Source organism: Aquarana catesbeiana, linkage group LG02, assembly GCF_042186555.1.
Source record: "Aquarana catesbeiana isolate 2022-GZ linkage group LG02, ASM4218655v1, whole genome shotgun sequence".
NCBI classification, from domain to species: domain Eukaryota; kingdom Metazoa; phylum Chordata; class Amphibia; order Anura; family Ranidae; genus Aquarana; species Aquarana catesbeiana.
Window position 1 is genome coordinate 58,818,043 of NC_133325.1, and position 18,646 is coordinate 58,836,688.

General features: G+C 44.1%; 1 protein-coding gene across 1 annotated transcript in view; it reads right to left on the reverse strand.

Annotated features, from left to right (window-relative positions):
- Positions 1–4,684: 4,684 nt before the first annotated feature.
- RAB38 (RAB38, member RAS oncogene family) overlaps positions 4,685–18,646 on the reverse strand; it is a 70,316-nt gene continuing 56,354 nt past the window's right edge. Inside the window, exon 3 of the mRNA XM_073612957.1 lies at positions 4,685–6,010. Within this exon, the coding sequence (XP_073469058.1) occupies positions 5,858–6,010 (153 nt within the window). The 3' untranslated portion in view covers positions 4,685–5,857. The remainder of the gene's footprint in view (positions 6,011–18,646) is intronic.

Sequence of the window (18,646 nt, forward strand, 5' to 3'; positions counted from 1 at the left end):
ACACACACCAACAGACAGCAAGACTTGTATACTCTAACTCTTGTTTATAACTCCCACTTAAAAAAGCTCCACTTACACCAAGCTCCACAGCTTCAAACTGAGCACGCTCAACTGAGTCCTACAACAAGTTAAATAGTCACCTGGGAGCAATTAACCACACCCTTAATTGATAGACTGATGAAACAAAAAAAAAAAAAAAAAAAAAAAAAAGAAAAGCTATTTAAAAAGTGACAGCAAAAGGCAAGATAAAAACTAAAAGGAAAAGTCCCCAAAATGCAACCCAGCAAACACCAACAGACAGCAGCAATACACACACCAACAGACAGCAGCAATACACACACCAACAGACAGCAGCAATACACACACCAACAGACAGCAGCAATACACACACCAGCAGACAGCAGCAATACACACACCAACAGACAGCAAGACTTGTATACTCTAACTCTTGTTTATAACTCCCACTTAAAAAAGCTCCACTTACACCAAGCTCCACAGCTTCAAACTGAGCACGCTCAACTGAGTCCTACAACAAGTTAAATAGTCACCTGGGAGCAATTAACCACACCCTTAATTGATAGACTGATGAAACAAAAAAAAAAAAAAAAAAAAAAAGAAAAGCTATTTAAAAAGTGACAGCAAAAGGCAAGATAAAAACTAAAAGGAAAAGTCCCCAAAATGCAACCCAGCAAACACCAACAGACAGCAGCAATACACACACCAACAGACAGCAGCAATACACACACCAACAGACAGCAGCAATACACACACCAACAGACAGCAGCAATACACACACCAACAGACAGCAGCAATACACACACCAGCAGACAGCAGCAATACACACACCAACAGACAGCAAGACTTGTATACTCTAACTCTTGTTTATAACTCCCACTTAAAAAAGCTCCACTTACACCAAGCTCCACAGCTTTAAACTGAGCACGCTCAACTGAGTCCTACAACAAGTTAAATAGTCACCTGGGAGCAATTAACCACACCCTTAATTGATAGACTGATGAAACAAAAAAAAAAAAAAAAAAAAAAAAAAAAAAAAAGCTATTTAAAAAGTGACAGCAAAAGGCAAGATAAAAACTAAAAGGAAAAGTCCCCAAAATGCAACCCAGCAAACACCAACAGACAGCAGCAATACACACACCAACAGACAGCAGCAATACACACACCAACAGACAGCAGCAATACACACACCAACAGACAGCAGCAATACACACACCAGCAGACAGCAGCAATACACACACCAGCAGACAGCAGCAATACACACACCAACAGACAGCAAGACTTGTATACTCTAACTCTTGTTTATAACTCCCACTTAAAAAAGCTCCACTTACACCAAGCTCCACAGCTTCAAACTGAGCACGCTCAACTGAGTCCTACAACAAGTTAAATAGTCACCTGGGAGCAATTAACCACACCCTTAATTGATAGACTGATGAAACAAAAAAAAAAAAAAAAAAAAAAAAAAAAAAAAAGAAAAGCTATTTAAAAAGTGACAGCAAAAGGCAAGATAAAAACTAAAAGGAAAAGTCCCCAAAATGCAACCCAGCAAACACCAACAGACAGCAGCAATACACACACCAACAGACAGCAGCAATACACACACCAACAGACAGCAGCAATACACACACCAACAGACAGCAGCAATACACACACCAGCAGACAGCAGCAATACACACACCAACAGACAGCAAGACTTGTATACTCTAACTCTTGTTTATAACTCCCACTTAAAAAAGCTCCACTTACACCAAGCTCCACAGCTTCAAACTGAGCACGCTCAACTGAGTCCTACAACAAGTTAAATAGTCACCTGGGAGCAATTAACCACACCCTTAATTGATAGACTGATGAAACACAAAAAAAAAAAAAAAAAAGCACGTGCAACGGCACGTACATGGCATTGCTTCAGTGCGCATGTGCCAATGACGTTGGCACATGCTGATACAGGTGATATCTCCTAAACCGTGCAGGTTTAGGATATATCCGGGGTAGCCATAGGTAAGCCTTATTATAGGCTTACCTGTAGCAAAAAGTGGATTGTAAGGGTTTACAACCACTTTAAAGTGTAGGGTAATAGGTGCCCAATGCAATTCCCCAAACTGGCCACTAGAAGTAGCCATAGTTAAGGATGGAAACCATGTAGCGAGAGTAGGCAGTACCTAGGTAGGCACTAGACATCCCCAGAGTAGTAAGTGTAGTGTACCATACATAGCAATGAAGGGCCAGCGTTGCCCCCACCAGCTTGGTGGGAGTCTGCAATAGGCGTCTTGTACATAGGAAGCAGTTCGAGGACCAAAGCAGCGAAGATGTAATATTCAAGGACTCAAAATCTTAAGTTTCCTTTGGAGGGGGAAGCAAGCAAGGAGAGGTGTAGGACTATAGGACTACTCACAGCCTTCTGGTACCGGTATTCAGAACTGACAAACTCGGCTCTCAACTGTACTGGTATCTGTTTGCAACTGGAAGACTGTGTCTTCGCCATTTGGGATGACTGAAGCATATAAATATGTAATCAACTGTGTACCTGTAAAGAAGTTAAAGGCTGTGGTGGTGAGGATTTTGTCTTCTCCTAACTCCTAATAGCAATGACTTCTGAAAACAATAAGGTCCTGGGTGAAACTGCTATTGACGTCCATTGACGCAAGGTCTGACTAAGGTATGGGACAGATTACTGCTGGTGCTGGTTATACCAATTCAGAGGCCTCCTGAGTGATGATTCTATTATGGTGCCCATGGGAGGAACCTGTGCTCATTGCATCAAAGGGAGTGTAGTGGACAGTTGACGTTGGGCAGAAGGGTGCAAGTGTTCCCCAATCATGAAGCTGTGAATATGGAGAACATGCAGCCAGCATGGCTATACAACAAAACAAACCTTCCTATGCTGTCCAGAAGGCAAACATTTTCAGAGGCAACCTTAAAACTTATATAAACCCAAAACTAAAAATGTCATTTATTGCAGATTATCAGGCCTTAGATGAGGTGGTTGCATTAGTTTTCTTTTTATCAGGCTTTTTTCCCTTTTTTTTTTTTTACCCATGATCCTGCTAGTAACATACTTGCTCTTGTTCTTTCATGCCAATATTTACTCCTCTACTGTATCTGTGAATAGGGAGCCATGGTCGCTCCCCAAGCTGGGCCTGTTTGTCTTTGCTCATCTCCATTACATAGGGGCTGATGGGGATGATTGTTTATATAAAAAAGATAACACAGTTTGCTTCCAGTTTATTTTACAGGAAGTGACAAGAACTCTGCAATTCTGGCAGGATCAACCAGGTATTTTCCGTACTTGCAAAAAATGTTCTATGTTTAAAAAGAAAACGATTGCAGCCACCACATCTAAGGACTGGTAAGCTGCAACATATCCCATTTTTGTTCTTGGGTTTGGGGTATCATTCATGCTATTGCATTGCATTTATGAATGAGAGCACACCTTATCTGCTTTTGTGCAATGTGGTGTCACCTTTTTTGAAAGACACCCCAATGTATTTGGCTGACAGATGTGCATTGCGATACCGTGTGCTGCTAGAAATACTTTATACATATTTTTTTAGTGCATTTAAATAAATGAGCTACCTTAATGCAATGGGCGTTAACATGTGTGCGCTAACGCACCGCAATAGTATAAATGGGACTTAAGTTAAACTTTAACCCCAAAAGCCAACACTTAATATATTGCAGATTACCAATTCTTAGATGTGATGGCAGCATCCGTTTTCATTTTTAGGCTTTCTTCCCTTTCTTTTCATCTGGTGATCTTGTTCTGTTGTTTTTCAACAGAACAAGCTCTCATGCAATTGTATCAGTTTAAAGTAGAGAACAACCATTTAACACTGACAGGGGTGCTTACCATGATCATATTTATTTATTTATGTCAAACCTTTGTTCCAAAAGAATAAAAACTGTTGCTAGAACTGCTTGAGTAACTGTAGTGTTAAGTGGCTTCAATTTGTTAGTGTATCTAAATCTGCTAATATATCTAACACTCCCCTCCCCCAAGACTGACAATGCTGCTGTCCAAAGGTGCCCCCTATGCTCCTTCATCCAGAGTGGAGGCACTCTAATACAGGTGTTCTACTGGCCAGACAACCAGGTGAAAACAGAGGGGGAAAAAGAAAAAAAAAAAAAGAAACAAATGCAGCCCAATGGCATCCCTGGGGGGGGGGGGGGGCGGCCCACATCAGGTGTCACCTACCAGAGGGGTGACACTGGGGCCACCGCTACACCTTGAACCACAGTTGGTGGGCGGATCTGGGGGTGTGGCTGCCTCCTCCACTCCTCACACAGGCTACTTCACCCTGACTAATCCCGCGGCTGAAGGAGGAGAAAGAGGTGAGGGCACAGCAGCCCGGGTGTCCTCATCCCCAAGCATGAGGTAAATGACTGCACACTGTGACCACATAGAGTCCTAACCTGCCAATATACCACCCTAACCTGCCCTATACCACCCTAACCTGCCCCATACCACCCTAACCTTCCCTATACCACCCTAACCTACCCCATACCACCCCAATATGCCCTATACCACCCCAATCTGCCCCATACCACCCCAATCTGCACTATACAACCCCAAACTGCCCTATACCACCCCAAACTGCCCTATAACACCCCAATCTGCCCTATATCACCCTAACCTGCCCTATACCACCCCAATCTGCTCTATACCACCCTAACCTGCCCTACACCACCCCAAACTGCCCTATGCCACCCTAACCTGCCCTATACCACCCTATACCACCCCAAACTGGCCTATATTACCCTAACCTGCCTCATATCACCCCAATCTGCCCTATATCACCCTAACCTACCCTATACCACCCTAACCTGCCCTATATCACCCTAACCTGCCCTATATTGCCCTAACCTGCCCTATACCACCACTTACCTGCCCTATACCACCATAACCTGCCCTATACCACCCCAAACTGCCCTATACCACCCCAATCTGTCTTATAACACCCCAACCTGCTCTATACCACCCCTAACCTGCCCTGTACCACCCTATACTACCCTAACCTGCCACTATACCATCCTATACTGAAGACACTTTACAGGGGCCAGATTGGGGTGCGCCCTGTGACCGTGCACTGCCTGCAGGGCGCTGGGCAGGATAGACAGGGGGGGGGTGACACCATGTTTTATCGCACCAGTTGTCACCAACCCTAGTGACACTGATGCAGCCACCACATCTAATGACTGGTGAGCTGCAATAAATTACACTATTGGTTTTGGGTTTATTAGTGCTTTAATTTTTTACTACAGACCAAAATCTGTAAATCCAAGAGATGCATTTGAGAATGCACAGTGGACACAAGAACTTTTTTTTTTTTTTTGTGTCGTCCCTAATATAGAGTGCATAGATTGTAAGCTCTAAGGAGCAGGGCCCTCTGATTCCTACTGTATAAAAGTGTATGGTATTTGTACTGTCTACCCTCAAGCTGTAAAGCGCTATGTAAACTGTTGGCGCTATATGTCCTGTATAATAATATAATAATAATCATCATCTGAAATAATTTTATAGTTTTACATGTTGCTCTTCCATACCATGTCCTGAAGGTGGCGCTAAAACTTTTTTTTTTGATGATCGGACCTAGTCTCCACAATGCTTTTATCTTGTAAGTTGTATTCTTTGATTCTTTGGCTATAGTGTCTTCACTTGAAACTCAGTTACTGAAAGGTGTTTTGTTTCTTGAAAAACTGACAAAACACGACCTTGATCCATACTGTCACATTTCCTAGGAGAGATGAGTCAACATTCTGCACAGTTACTGCAACCACAACACTTTATTGGATTTTATTTAACAACAGTTCCAAAGAAGAAAAAATATATATATACAGAAAATTAGAACTTAAGGCAAGCAGAACAGCTAGGTATTTTGGAAGAATTCATCTGGGGTTTTACAACATCTGGCTCCACAGACTGCAGTAAATCGGTCTCACTGGCAATAATGTGTTTCACGAGGCACCTGGAGGCTTCATCGATGTTTATATTTTCCTGTGGGTGGGAAAAAAAGAGGCAAGGTTAAAAATATATATATATATATATATTATATATACAATTTAACGTTTTTGAAAATACAAAAATCATTCATGATATTGTAGTACTATTGCTGATCTTCAATAAACATTGACTGCCATATGACCAACATCTACATTACGATTGTCAACCACGCAATTTACGGCAGGTGTGGGTACAAGCTCAAACAACATGTGGAAAAAAGATAACATGTGGAAAAAAAAATAAAAAAAGATACACAGCTCCAATTTCGGTCAATTCCTGCTGAATCAGCCCAAATTCAAGCTGTAGGTGTCCCTTAACAAACTTCAACTAAAAAATTAGAGGGGTAGGGTGTGTAGCGCACCCTTAAAGAGCCGCTGGCAGATTGAGACCTATTTCCCCCTTAGAGCGCACACAGACAGACATTTTCAGCAGTCTTCCTCTTAGACCATCGATTGGTTTCTGCCGATATCCACCAGGCTCTTCCTAAAGAGGGATATGTAGACTCACACCATCCCTGGGCAACTTGGGCTTTCTCCCACAGCTTCCTCCTGGCTCTATCTTGTGAGCTTTCTCCTGACCCAACTGGATCCTTGAACTGGACTCACAAATAGGGCCTTCAGCTAAGTGTAGCTGGAACCTTGGTGTCTTCAGGCTGGCTCCCTTTCAGACTTCTGCCCCAGGGGGCAGAGCCCCTCAACAGGGGTCTCCTCCTGCAGAACAAGACCCAGGGAATGCTCTCCCTGCTGTTAGGGCTTCAGGCTATTTATGGACCCCTCCCTACATTCTGGGCACACCTCCTCAGGGATTGGCTGGAGTTCCATGAATATTTAGGCAACACTCTGTCCTCCCTCCTACTATGCTCCTGAAATCTCTAGAAGACAGGGGTAAGTAACAGAGCAGCAGCCTGTGAAACACTGAGTAGCCCTAAGCAATCCACCCCTGCTCCACTGATTACGGTTGAGCTAAACTAAATTTGACTAGCAGCCTGCTCTAAACTAAGAGGGTGCTACAACTGGAACATTTTTGGGCAAAAAGTGACTCCATCCTGTCAGATACAATTTCTGTTCAGGTGTTCACACAGCCGCAAATACAACAGCCAGCAGAGGAGATTTTTCGATCTATACACTTTAGCGTGAATGGAGGTATTTATGATCTAAGCATGCATGCGTGGAGGCACAAAGAAGACGATTACAGCCCAATGGTTGCTGCAAAATCACAAAAATACAACAAAATGAATTTATCAGAGAAATTACATTCCTGCAAAATTAAAGTGAAAATTCTGTTTGATCAAGGAACTCCTAACAGGGTTTTTACAACCTGTACATTGTGAGGATTTTGGCAATTTTATTAAGAGCCTAACCTACTTCGACTGATGGTCACGGCTTTCTGCATAATCAATATAGGGGTAGGGTAGCACAGTGGGGCGCACAGTAAACATCAAACTGAAACTGGAAGTGTCGAAATCCTTGTCGTTTCCGGTTTCTGATCTCACAAAGAGGGAGGAACAATATAAGTTCCTCTCTCTGTGCAGTGCACAGGATACCACCGTATGGAGTGCCCTGGAAGGGCCCAGGTCAGGAGAGCTCAGGAAAGCCAGCAGTGGGAGGGGGGAACCCACTTCCGTTGTCTGTAGACGTGATCAAGTGCATGTATAGTCACTTGAATCACTTCTACATTAACCACTTTAGTACCATGCTATAGCCAGAAGAGACAGCTATAGCACAGCCATATAGTTCTGGGAAGGCATTCATAGACGTCCTCCCAGAACCCCACCCCCTGCGTGCTCTGTGACAGAGCTCATTACCGATCAGGATAAAACGCCAATCACAGTGGCCCTTTACCATGTGATCAGGTGTGTCCAATCACAGCTACATAGTAAGGTGGAATAAAGACACCAGTCCATCCAGTTCAACCTGAGTGAGTGTGGGGGCGTGTCTACAATTGTCCCTATCCCTATACATTGTGTCTCATTAAGATGCTCATCTATTATATTATTATTTATTTAAGGTACCCATATAGCGCCACACATACATCGCACACTCACATCGGTCCCTACCCTCAAAGAGCCCACAATCCAAGGTCCCCAACTCACATTCATATACTAGGGCCAATTTTGGACAGAAGCCAATTAACCTACCGGCATGTCTTTGGAGTGTGGGAGGAAACCGGAGTACCCGGAGGAAACCCACGCAGGCACAGGGAAAACATGCAAACTTCAGGCAGGTAGTGTCATAGTTGGGATTTGAACCAGTGACCCTTTTTACTTCTAGACAAAAGTGCTACCCACTACACCACTGTGCCGCCCCCGGCTGATCACATTTAAACAGACTTGCTGGTAATCGGCATTCCTTTCTTCGCGCTCTGTGTCTGTGTAAGGAAAGGAGAGACCATAACCAGTAAGGCTGTCAGCAAATTGTTTACACTAATAATTAGGGCACTGATCATCAGTGTAGCCACATCAGTGCCCATCAGTGAAGAAAAAAAATTACTTATTTGTAAAATTTTATAACAGAAACTAGGAAAAACTTTTTTTTTTTTACATTTTCTGTCTTTTCTTGTTTAGTAATTTAGTAAAAAAATAAAAAAAAACAGTGATGACACCACCAAAAGAAACCTCTATCTGTCTCAAAAAGATACAATTTTAATATAGGTACAGTGTTGTATGACCGCGCAATTGTCATTCAAAGTGCGACAGCCCTGAAAGCTGAAAATTATCAAGAAGGGGCTGAATGTGCCCGGTATTGAAGTAGTTAAAGAGCATCGGCTGCTGAAAATTTTGACCCCAGGTATTATTCTGGTATAGCCAAATCAATCCAAGGACGTCAAATGACATCCACCCTGGGATAGTAAAATACTATGATGAGAAAAAGAATTTGCAAAAAAATAAAAAATACTATGATGAGAACCATGTATCAACCTGTAACTTTTTAATGCTTTGTTCTAAATTATAGTCATTGGATTAATAAAAATCAAGCGATTTCACAGAACACTGACTAATGAGTAAAAAAGTTGTCACCGCCTTGGAGGTTACTAGTGGGCGGACTAACAATGTCCACTCATTATATTGTGTACTGTAGTGTATACACTGCCGGTGTTCTGTGAAAACAGCCAAGTTGTCGAAATCTGCAATTACTGCTGTTCTGTTTTGACAGAACACCGGCTCAGACTGCATTAACATCCCCAAGCCTGCCTTCTCCTTGTATTTGCAGTTTAAATGAGTGGCCCATGCGCCTGGCATCAGAGGTTGTGCCTGCCTTCTTTGGGTTCTTCAGGTGGTGTATCACATGTGAGCTGCCTGTGTGCTGAGCAGATGACACTGGGTGGATCACGTTCGCTTCTCTGGCATTGCCAGCCTTCAGCCAAAACGGCATCTTTCCCATCTGTAGAGTGATGCAAGGATGCAATATGCCCGAGTGTACTGCGCCAAACCCCACCGGCCCGCCACTTCCTTCCATTCCAAGCATTTGCAGTGTGTGTGTCATGTGAGATGGACTAGATAGGAGGCCAAATGGGATCAGTGCACCGAAACAGGTAGATATGTCACAGCAGCTTCCCTGCGCTGCTCTGCATGTGGTGGAAACCACTTATGTACCAAAGACTGTGCTCCCTCCCCACCCCATACTGTGCCCTCCTGACCCCTTGTACTGTGCCCTGCTGACCCCACTGTACTTTGCCCTCCTCTCACCCTGTACTGTGCCCTGCGTGCTCCTGACCCCCATATTTCACCCTTCTGACCCCCTGTAATTCACCCTGCTGACCCCTGGCCTCTGCCCTGCTGACCCTATCCACTGCCCTGCTGATCCAGTCCCCTGGCCTACTGACCCTTTCCACTGCCCTGCTGATGTCCAGTCCTCTGCCCTGCTGATGCCTGTATATTACAGAGCTCTGGATGCTGCCCTACATACTATGGCCCTCTGGACACTGTCCTGCATACTACTGACCCCTTTTACACTGTTCTACCTTCTACTGTCCTCTGGACATTGCTCTACATACTACTGACCTCTGTACACTGCCCTACATCCTACTGACCTCTGTACACTGTCCTACCTACTACTGTTCCCTGTACGCTGCTCTACATAATACTGACCCCTGTACACTGCTGTACAAACTACTGACACTACTGAACCCTGGACACTGCTCTACATATAGTACTACTGACACCAGTAAACTGCCCTACATACTACTGACCTCTGTACACTGCTCTACATACTACTGACCTCTGTACACTACCCTACATACTACTGACCTCTGTACACCGCCCTTCATACTACTGACTTCTGTACACTGCCCTACATACTACTGACTTCTGTACACTGCCCTTCATACTACTGACTTCTGTACACTGCCCTTCATATTACTGACTTCTGTACACTACCCTACATACTACTGACCTCTGTACACTGCTCTACATACTACTGGCCTCTGTACACTACCCTACATACTACTGACCTCCAGGCATGTACTGGCCATTGGGACTACAGGGAGTTTCCCGGTGGGCCGATGGCTCAGTGGGCCGATTTCAGTGACAGTGGACCGCTGCCTCCCTCCAGTCCTCTGTCCCCCCCGCAGTGCTCACCTCCTCTCCCTGGCTAGTTATGCAGCGCGCCTGAATACAGACATGATGCTCAGGAGTCAACACTTAGAAGCTCATCATAAGATCTGGAAGGAGGGTGGCCTCACTTTCCTGCCTAATCTTGTTCCATTGGGGGGGGGGGGGGGGCGCCAAACTGATTCTTTGCCCCAGGTGAAATAATGTCTAGCTTCCCCACTGGTACTGCCTATAAGAGAAATAATGTAGAACGGCTAATGGCTAGTGGGGGGGGGGGGGGGGGCTTGGGTGGCAAGCCAGCATGGGAGAGACCTGTCAAAGTGGGCCAGTCTGGGTGAAGTCCAGGGCCAAATTTTTGTCCCAGTCCAGCCCTGCTGACCTCTGTACACTGCCCTTCATATTACTGACTTCTGTACACTACCCTACATACTACTGACCTCTGTACACTGCTCTACATACTACTGACCTTTGTGCACTACTCTACTACTGATCTCTGTACAATGCCTTACCTACATTCCCAATTTAACATAACCACATTCTCCACTATGTAAGTCATGTCAGGCCCTATTTAACCACACTCCCTTTTATGCCACTCCGAATATTTAGCGTAATTTACACCACGCTTATTTTTCAACCGCATTTTTATTCCTGTTAAGCCAATGCCCACTAATAAATAACCTCGGACCCTAATTTCCATACTACTGCGCCTACACTGGCTTTCAGGACATACAGATGAAAAAAGTGCCCCTAACATTTTTTTTTAAATGTTGGTGACTATATATTTTATATAAACATGCTTGTTCCATGCCAATGGCTCCCCAAGTAGTGAAGGATCAGAGTGGCAACCCCAAAACCTGCAACTACAAGAACAAGTCAGTTGGCGACAGTTTTCACATTTTTTTTCCTGACAAGCACCAAAGGAAAAAAGAAAATCGATAAAACTAAACAAAAATGTGTTCAACAACTCCCCTGTTGTGTAATAGATGTTTTCTGAATACTGCTGAACCCCTGAAAAGCATTACTAAGTCACAGGAGGGTGTTCTGAGGTCAGGCTGGCGGATTCCTCGGCTATATAACATATCATTTTCGGAGTGCTGTGAAAATCTAATCAGAGAGAAGAGCCAATCGGGAAAGTGGAGCTTCACAGCAGGTTACATGGATAGCTGGAGATTTGGAACGCACAGGCGAGAATATTTTTAGCATTAGAAACATCACAAGGGTTTAGGTAGACCTTGCAGATTAGAGGAAAGTCTTTCTTCCCGCTGCTGTATGTTCTGCTGCGGTTGTCACATCTGCTTTGTGCAACCTAGTTTCTGCCTCCTGTCCTACTACACTTCCCAGCATGCTTTGTCACACTAAGGTGTTTAGGGTCACAGGTGGATCCTTTGATTTTGGCCGTAAAATTGTGGCAGTAAAAGCTTTCCTTGCATCAGGGTTTGTACTAGGAGTTTGGTTCAAGTTAAATTAAACCTAATTTATAGATTGCCATCGCTGACCATTCCTATTATACGTTTATGTTTCTTACTTTTATGTCATGCTGATCCATTATCTTCAGTATGCAGAGAGAGCTCCTAGGGTCTTAAATCATACCTCCCCCTCCACACTTAAATACTTGACATAAATGTGTAGTATTTATTCAAAATAACGTTAAAAGAGATGCATGCTTATTTTTGAAAGAATCATACTTAGGTGGATGCAGCATCAGTCCGATGCTGCATGTGTCCCCCGGCGCCACTAACTCTGAGAACCGTGCGATTGAACACTGCCGATCGCTCAGCCCTCACAGCTCCATGAGCAGAGAGCTGCTGACTGTAAGTCACCGCTCTCTGCTATGTCCCCCCCCCCACATACACTCACTGGAGCGCTGGGCTATGGAGGGGGCGGTTCGGGCTCTAAGCGGCTTGCTGAGAGGCTGAGCTGGGTGCCGCTCCAGGCATGTGGACAGATCCCAACTTCATTGTCGCACTCTTGTCTGAGCCTGGACCGCCTCTGTGACGTCAGTCGACAGCGGGGGGCTTCAGCCCGCTGTCTGCTGAAAATGGGTCACAGGAGTGCAGAACAAACTGCACCTCTGTGATACACAGGAAAAGTACAGCCAAACAAGCTTTGGCTCTACTTCTCCTTTAACAGTATTTATTAGGGATGCACCGATACCATTTTCTGAACACTGAGTACCAGTACCAATACTTTTTTTAAAGTACTCGCCGATAAGAAATTACTGATACCTATCGCCTAGGAAGAGTAGGTAGAGGGGTGGTTTGGGAGGTTGGGGTGGGGAGTTAGGAAGTTGAATGAGGCTGAGGTGAGGGCAGGGTGGGGGGGAGTAGGGGGGTAAGTGGGAACAGGGTGGGGAGGGGAGTTGGAGGGTAAGTGACGGCAGGTAGGGGAAACATGAGGATGAAAAAGCACAGCGGTGATGAGTATGCAGCAGAAGACTTCTCAGAAGACTTCTCTTTCCTGTCTATGTAATCTGACCACTCCCCCCCCCCACCCAGTGCCGCCCCATGCACTCACCATACACCATGGCCCCTCCATTCTCATGCAGAAGCCTGAAGAGCCAGATGGTGATGATGAGCAGAAAAGTTGAAGACCAGCAGCTCCGGCGCTCCTTGATGCTGGAGGAGCTCCAGAGTCTGGGAAGACATTGCTGTCCTGTCCTGCCCCTTCTCTGCTAGCGCTGCCCTCACTCCAGACCACACTCCGGGCTCACTTTCATAGCCCTGCTACAGCAGTCATAGCCAGCAATGATAGAGCTCCAAGGAGGGGCCACCCGCCTGCTTGCTCAATAACTAGGACGCTCGCTCTTGCATGGTGTGAGTTGTAGTTCCCCGCTGCCTGTTAGTGTACAGCTCCCCCTCCAAACCTACCACAGTGCTACCTAATAGTAGCACCCTCTTGGAGGGTGGCTGAAATGTCATTGGTTGTTAAGGATGCGACGGCGCCGCTACTTAACAACCAATAATTGCCGGAATTCTTTTCTTTTCATTTCAGCTGTAAGCTGGTAAATCCCGCTGACAGCTGAAAAAAAAAGAAGCCAGAAGGTATTGGTTTTGGGTATCAGTACATTTGCAGGAGTATCGATACCAATGCAAATGCCTAGTATCGGCACCGATACCATTATCGATGCAACCCTAGTAATTACCTACCTCGTTCTTGCTCTGTTTCCCCAGTCTCTTTGCCATGTTTCCCCACTGGCAGGAAACCCAAGCTCCTATTTTAACCACTTGACCTCCGGAAGCTTTTACCCCCTTCATTACCAGGGTATTTTTTGCTATTCAGCACTGTGCTACTTTAACTGACAATTGTGCGGTCATGCAACGCTGTACGCAAATTACATTTATATCATTTTATTTCACACAAACGGAGCTTTCTTTTGGTGGTATCACCACTTTGTTTTTTTATTTTTTATTATATAAACAAAAGAAGCCCGAAAATTAAAAATAAAACAAAAAAAAACATATTTTCTACATTCTGATATAAAACATATCCAATAAAATCTAATTTCTTCCTAAATTTATTCTGCTACATGTCACAAGTGCTAGCAGTGATTGGGGCTGATCCTGGTAACACTGTGTTTTTGGGGACACTAGTATAGTTCTGATCGTGTTCAAGATACTGATTCGTACATACTCTATACTAGTAATGGCGGTTATAGTGTGAGTGTGATAGTGTGGTGGCCGATCTGGCTCTAACTGACACTGGCTGCGAGGGACACTAAATAGTACACACCACACCACTAGTTTTTTTTTTTTTTTAGAAACTCAGTACAAAAATTGTATATAAACTGAGTTTTTTAAATAAACTCAGTACAAAAATTGCAATACATTAACTTAGTTTGCAGAGACTCTGTATGAGCACCATACAACTAACTAGCATTACAACTAATGCTGCGTACACACGAGCGGATTTCTCGTCGGAAAAAGATATGACGGCTTTTCCGACGGGATTCCACTCAAGTTTGCCTTGCATACACGCGGTCACGCAAAAGTTTGCTGAAATTACGACCGGCAAGAACGCGGTGATGTACAACACTACGACGAGCCGAGAAAATGAAGTTCAATGCTTCCAAGCATGCGTCGAATTGTTTCCGAGCATGCGTAAGGGATTTTGCGCGTCGGAATTGCCATAGACGATCGCATTTTCGGATAGGAACTTTTCCCAACCGAAAAATTGAGAGCATGCTCTCAATCTTTTGCTGGCTGGAATTCCGCCAGCAAAAGACCGATGGAGCATACACACGGTCACATTTTTCCGACGAAAAACTCTCATCGGTCTTTAGCGGGCGAAATTCCGATCGTGTGTACACGGCATAAGTTTTTGTTTTGCAGTTTTTGTACGGAGCTTATTATTGTAACATTACCGTATTGACACATTGGAATTTGCATTTGTTTATATTATACACCTTTATGATGTAATTACAATAAAGTATATTTTGTAACATTTAATACTGTCAAAATTGCCTAAAAAGTCCCACATAATGGGGGGAACGTTTTTTACATGTTCCTAGAATAGGGATGTTGGCATGTGTACAGGGGATCTCCCTTCCTATTTCTATATTGGGCATGGTGACATGTCTCCCTGGCTCTTCCACTTTACACTTTACAGTATGCATGTATGCACACCTGGATGTCAGCAAGGACTGCGAGGGTCATGTTTTTTGACTTCTCCAGTGCTTTTGATACTATCAGGCCAGATCTTTTGAGCGAGAAGCTAGCAGCAATAAAGGTTGATGTTTCCCTTGTGTCATGTATTGTAGACTACCTGACAGGAAGACCACAGTATGTGTGTTTGCAAGACTGTGTGTCGGATAGGGTGATCAGCAACATTGGGGTTCCACAGGGGACAGTTCTCTCTCCCTTTCTTTTTACTGTCTACACCACTGATTTCAGCTACCACACAGAGTCTTGCCATCTTCAGAAGTTTTCTGAAGACTCTGCCTGAAGTGGGATGTATCAGGGATGGGGAAAAGACTGAGTATAGGACTGTGGTGGAGAACTTTGTCACATGGTGTGAGGTTAATCATTTGCATCTAAATGTGATAAAGACAAAGGAGCTGGTTGTGGATTTCAGAAAGAGGAAGCCACCAGTGACCCCAATCTCTACCTGAGGAGTGGATGTAGAAGTAGTAGAGGGTTACAAGTATCTGGTGGTGCATATAGATAATAAGCTGGACTGGAGCAAGAACACTGAGGTGCTCTATAGCAGTGGTCATCAACCCTGTCCTCAGGCCCCACTAACAGGCCAGGTTTGCAAGATAACTGAAATAAATCACAGGTGATATCATTTGCTCCTCAGTGATTGCAGTATTCTAGTCTGCATCTCCCCAAGGTAATACATAAAACTTGGCCTGTTAGTGGGCCCTGAGGATAGGGTTGATGATGACCACTGCTCTATAGGAAGGGCCAGAGCCGCCTCTACTTTTTGAGGAGACTGAGGTCCTTTAACATGTGCCGGATAATGCTGAAAATGTTTTATGAGTCTGTGGTGGCCAGCGCTCTCTTGTATGCAGTGGCATGCTGGGAAAGCAGGCCTATGCCGCGTACACACGAGCGGACTTTACGGCAGACTTTGCCCGGCGGACTTTAACGGACTTTACGACGGACTTTCTGAATGAACGGACTTGCCTACACACAATCCACCAAAGTCCGTCGAATTCGTACGTGATGACGTACGACCGGACTAAAATTAGGAAGTTCATAGCCAGTAGCCAATAGCTGCCCTAGTGTGGCTTTTTTGTCCGTTGAACTAGCATACAGATGAGCGGACTTTTCGACCGGACTCGAGTCCGTCGGATAGATTTGAAACATGTTTCAAATCTAAGTCCGTCCAACTTTTGAGAAAACAAAGTCCGCTGGAGCCCACACACGATCGAATTGTCCGACGAAATCCAGTCTGCCAGGCAAAGTCTGCTGTAAAGTCCACTCGTGTGTACGCGGCATTAGGGTGTCCCACACCAACAGACTCAACAAACTGATTTGCAAGGCCAGTAATATTATTGGATTGGAACTGGAGTCTTTTAAAACAGTGTTGGAGAGGAGAATGTTGTTCAAGTTACGTTCAATCTTGGACAACTCCTCCCACCCACTCTGCAATACGCTGGTCAGTCTGCGGAGTACCATCAGTGACAGATTGTTACACCCACAATGCACCATAGAGCGACACAGGAAATCTTTTTTTCCTGTGGGGATCAAGATATATAATTCTTTCCTGTGAGGGCTGGAGGTGAAGATTTAATTCTGGTTGTTTATGATCAAGATTTTTTTTTTTTTTTTTTTTTTTATAGTATGTTGGTATTGTGTTATTATCTGGGGTGGTGTTAGAGAAAGTGGTGTATTATTTGTATTTGGTAGTTTGCCTGTTATTTTAATATGTGTTATTTATTCTCTGTTGTATTTTAATTGTATGGATGTTTTTCTTTGTAGTGTAGTTTTAATTTTATTTGGTGTTAATGGCTGTTATTGGTAATTTTGTTGTGTTTTTGCATCTTGTTCAGTATTGTTGTGATCTTGTGTTGTCTTTGTTACGTGTGCCTGTGTCGTAACAATTTAATTGATTAATAAAGTATTCTGTATTCTTTTTTTTATAGATGGTATTAAATTTTTTTTTCTTTTCTGTTTCTGTGTAAATTTGGATTATGATCATAGCATGTGATTAAAAAAGAAAAGCAATGCACCAAATCCCTTATACAATTTATCATGAAAACTATTGATCTAAAACTTCGATGCCTGCTCTCCAGCTATATTTTTTACTTTATAAACAGTATGTTATCTTCAAAACACATTGCCAACGTATATATATATATATATATATATATATATATATATATATATATATATATATATATATATATATATATACTATATTACCAAAAGTATTGGGACATCTGCCTTTACACGCACATAAACTTTAATGGCATCCCAGTCTTAGTCCATAGGGTTCAATATTGAGTTGGCCCACCCTTTGCAGCTATAACAGCTTCAACTCTTTTGGGAAGGCTGTCCATAAGGTTTAGGAGTGTGTCTACGGGAATGTTTGACCATTCATGGAACAGGAAGGGGCCATCCCCAAATTGTTCCCACAAAGTTGGGATCATGAAATTGTCCAAGATGTCTTAATATGCTGACGCCTTAAGATTTCCCTTCACTGGAACTAAGGGGCCAAACGCTGAAAAACAACCCCACACCATAATCCCCCCTCCACCCAATGATTTGAACCAGTGCACAAAGCAAGGTTCGTAAAGACATGGATGAGCGAGTTTGGGGTGGAGGAACTTGACTGGCCTGCACAGAGTCCTGACTTCAACCTGATAGGACACCTTTGAGATGAATTAGAGAGGATACAGCGAGCCAGGCCTTCTCATTCACATCAGTGCCTGACCTCACAAATGCACTTCTGGAAGAATGGTCAAACCTTCCCATAGACACCCTCCTAAACCTTGTGGACAGCCTTCCCAGAAGTGTTGAAGCTGTTATAGCTGTAAAGGGTGGGCCAACTCAATATTGAACCCTATGGACTAAGACTGGGATGCCATTAAAGGTTATCTGGGTGTAAAGGCAGGTGTCCCAAAACTTTTGGTAATATAACGTGTATGTATATAATATATACGATGTGTAGCTGAATGCTAGGCTGCAAGGACTAAGCCATGACATTATCAGTAGCACGTTTGCACTGAAGGACAGAAAAGCCTGGCGCGCTGTGGTCCACGAGGTCACGAAGCATCAGACACGACTAAACGACTTAACAACAACAACCTTTGCACTGAGAGCAGACAGACAAACTGGACTTCAAGGAGCTACCGACTCCCATCAGCTGGCAGCACCCAATGGACTATGACGCTGGCTGCGGTGGATGATGGGAATTGAACTCTGTAAAGGGAAAATTATTATGGGCCCTCATCACCCAATAGACTATATTTCCCAGCAGGGTTTGGGACTGGGGAGTGAGGGGGAAAACAGTATCTTCCCGGGCTGTTTTTTTTAAAATCCGCAGTCTTTTGCTGCAGGAAGCTGGAATTAACAACACTTCTCATCCCCCCACCCCCCCTCGTAGTCAGACCTGCTTTCGGCTAGAGCTGAGGCCTC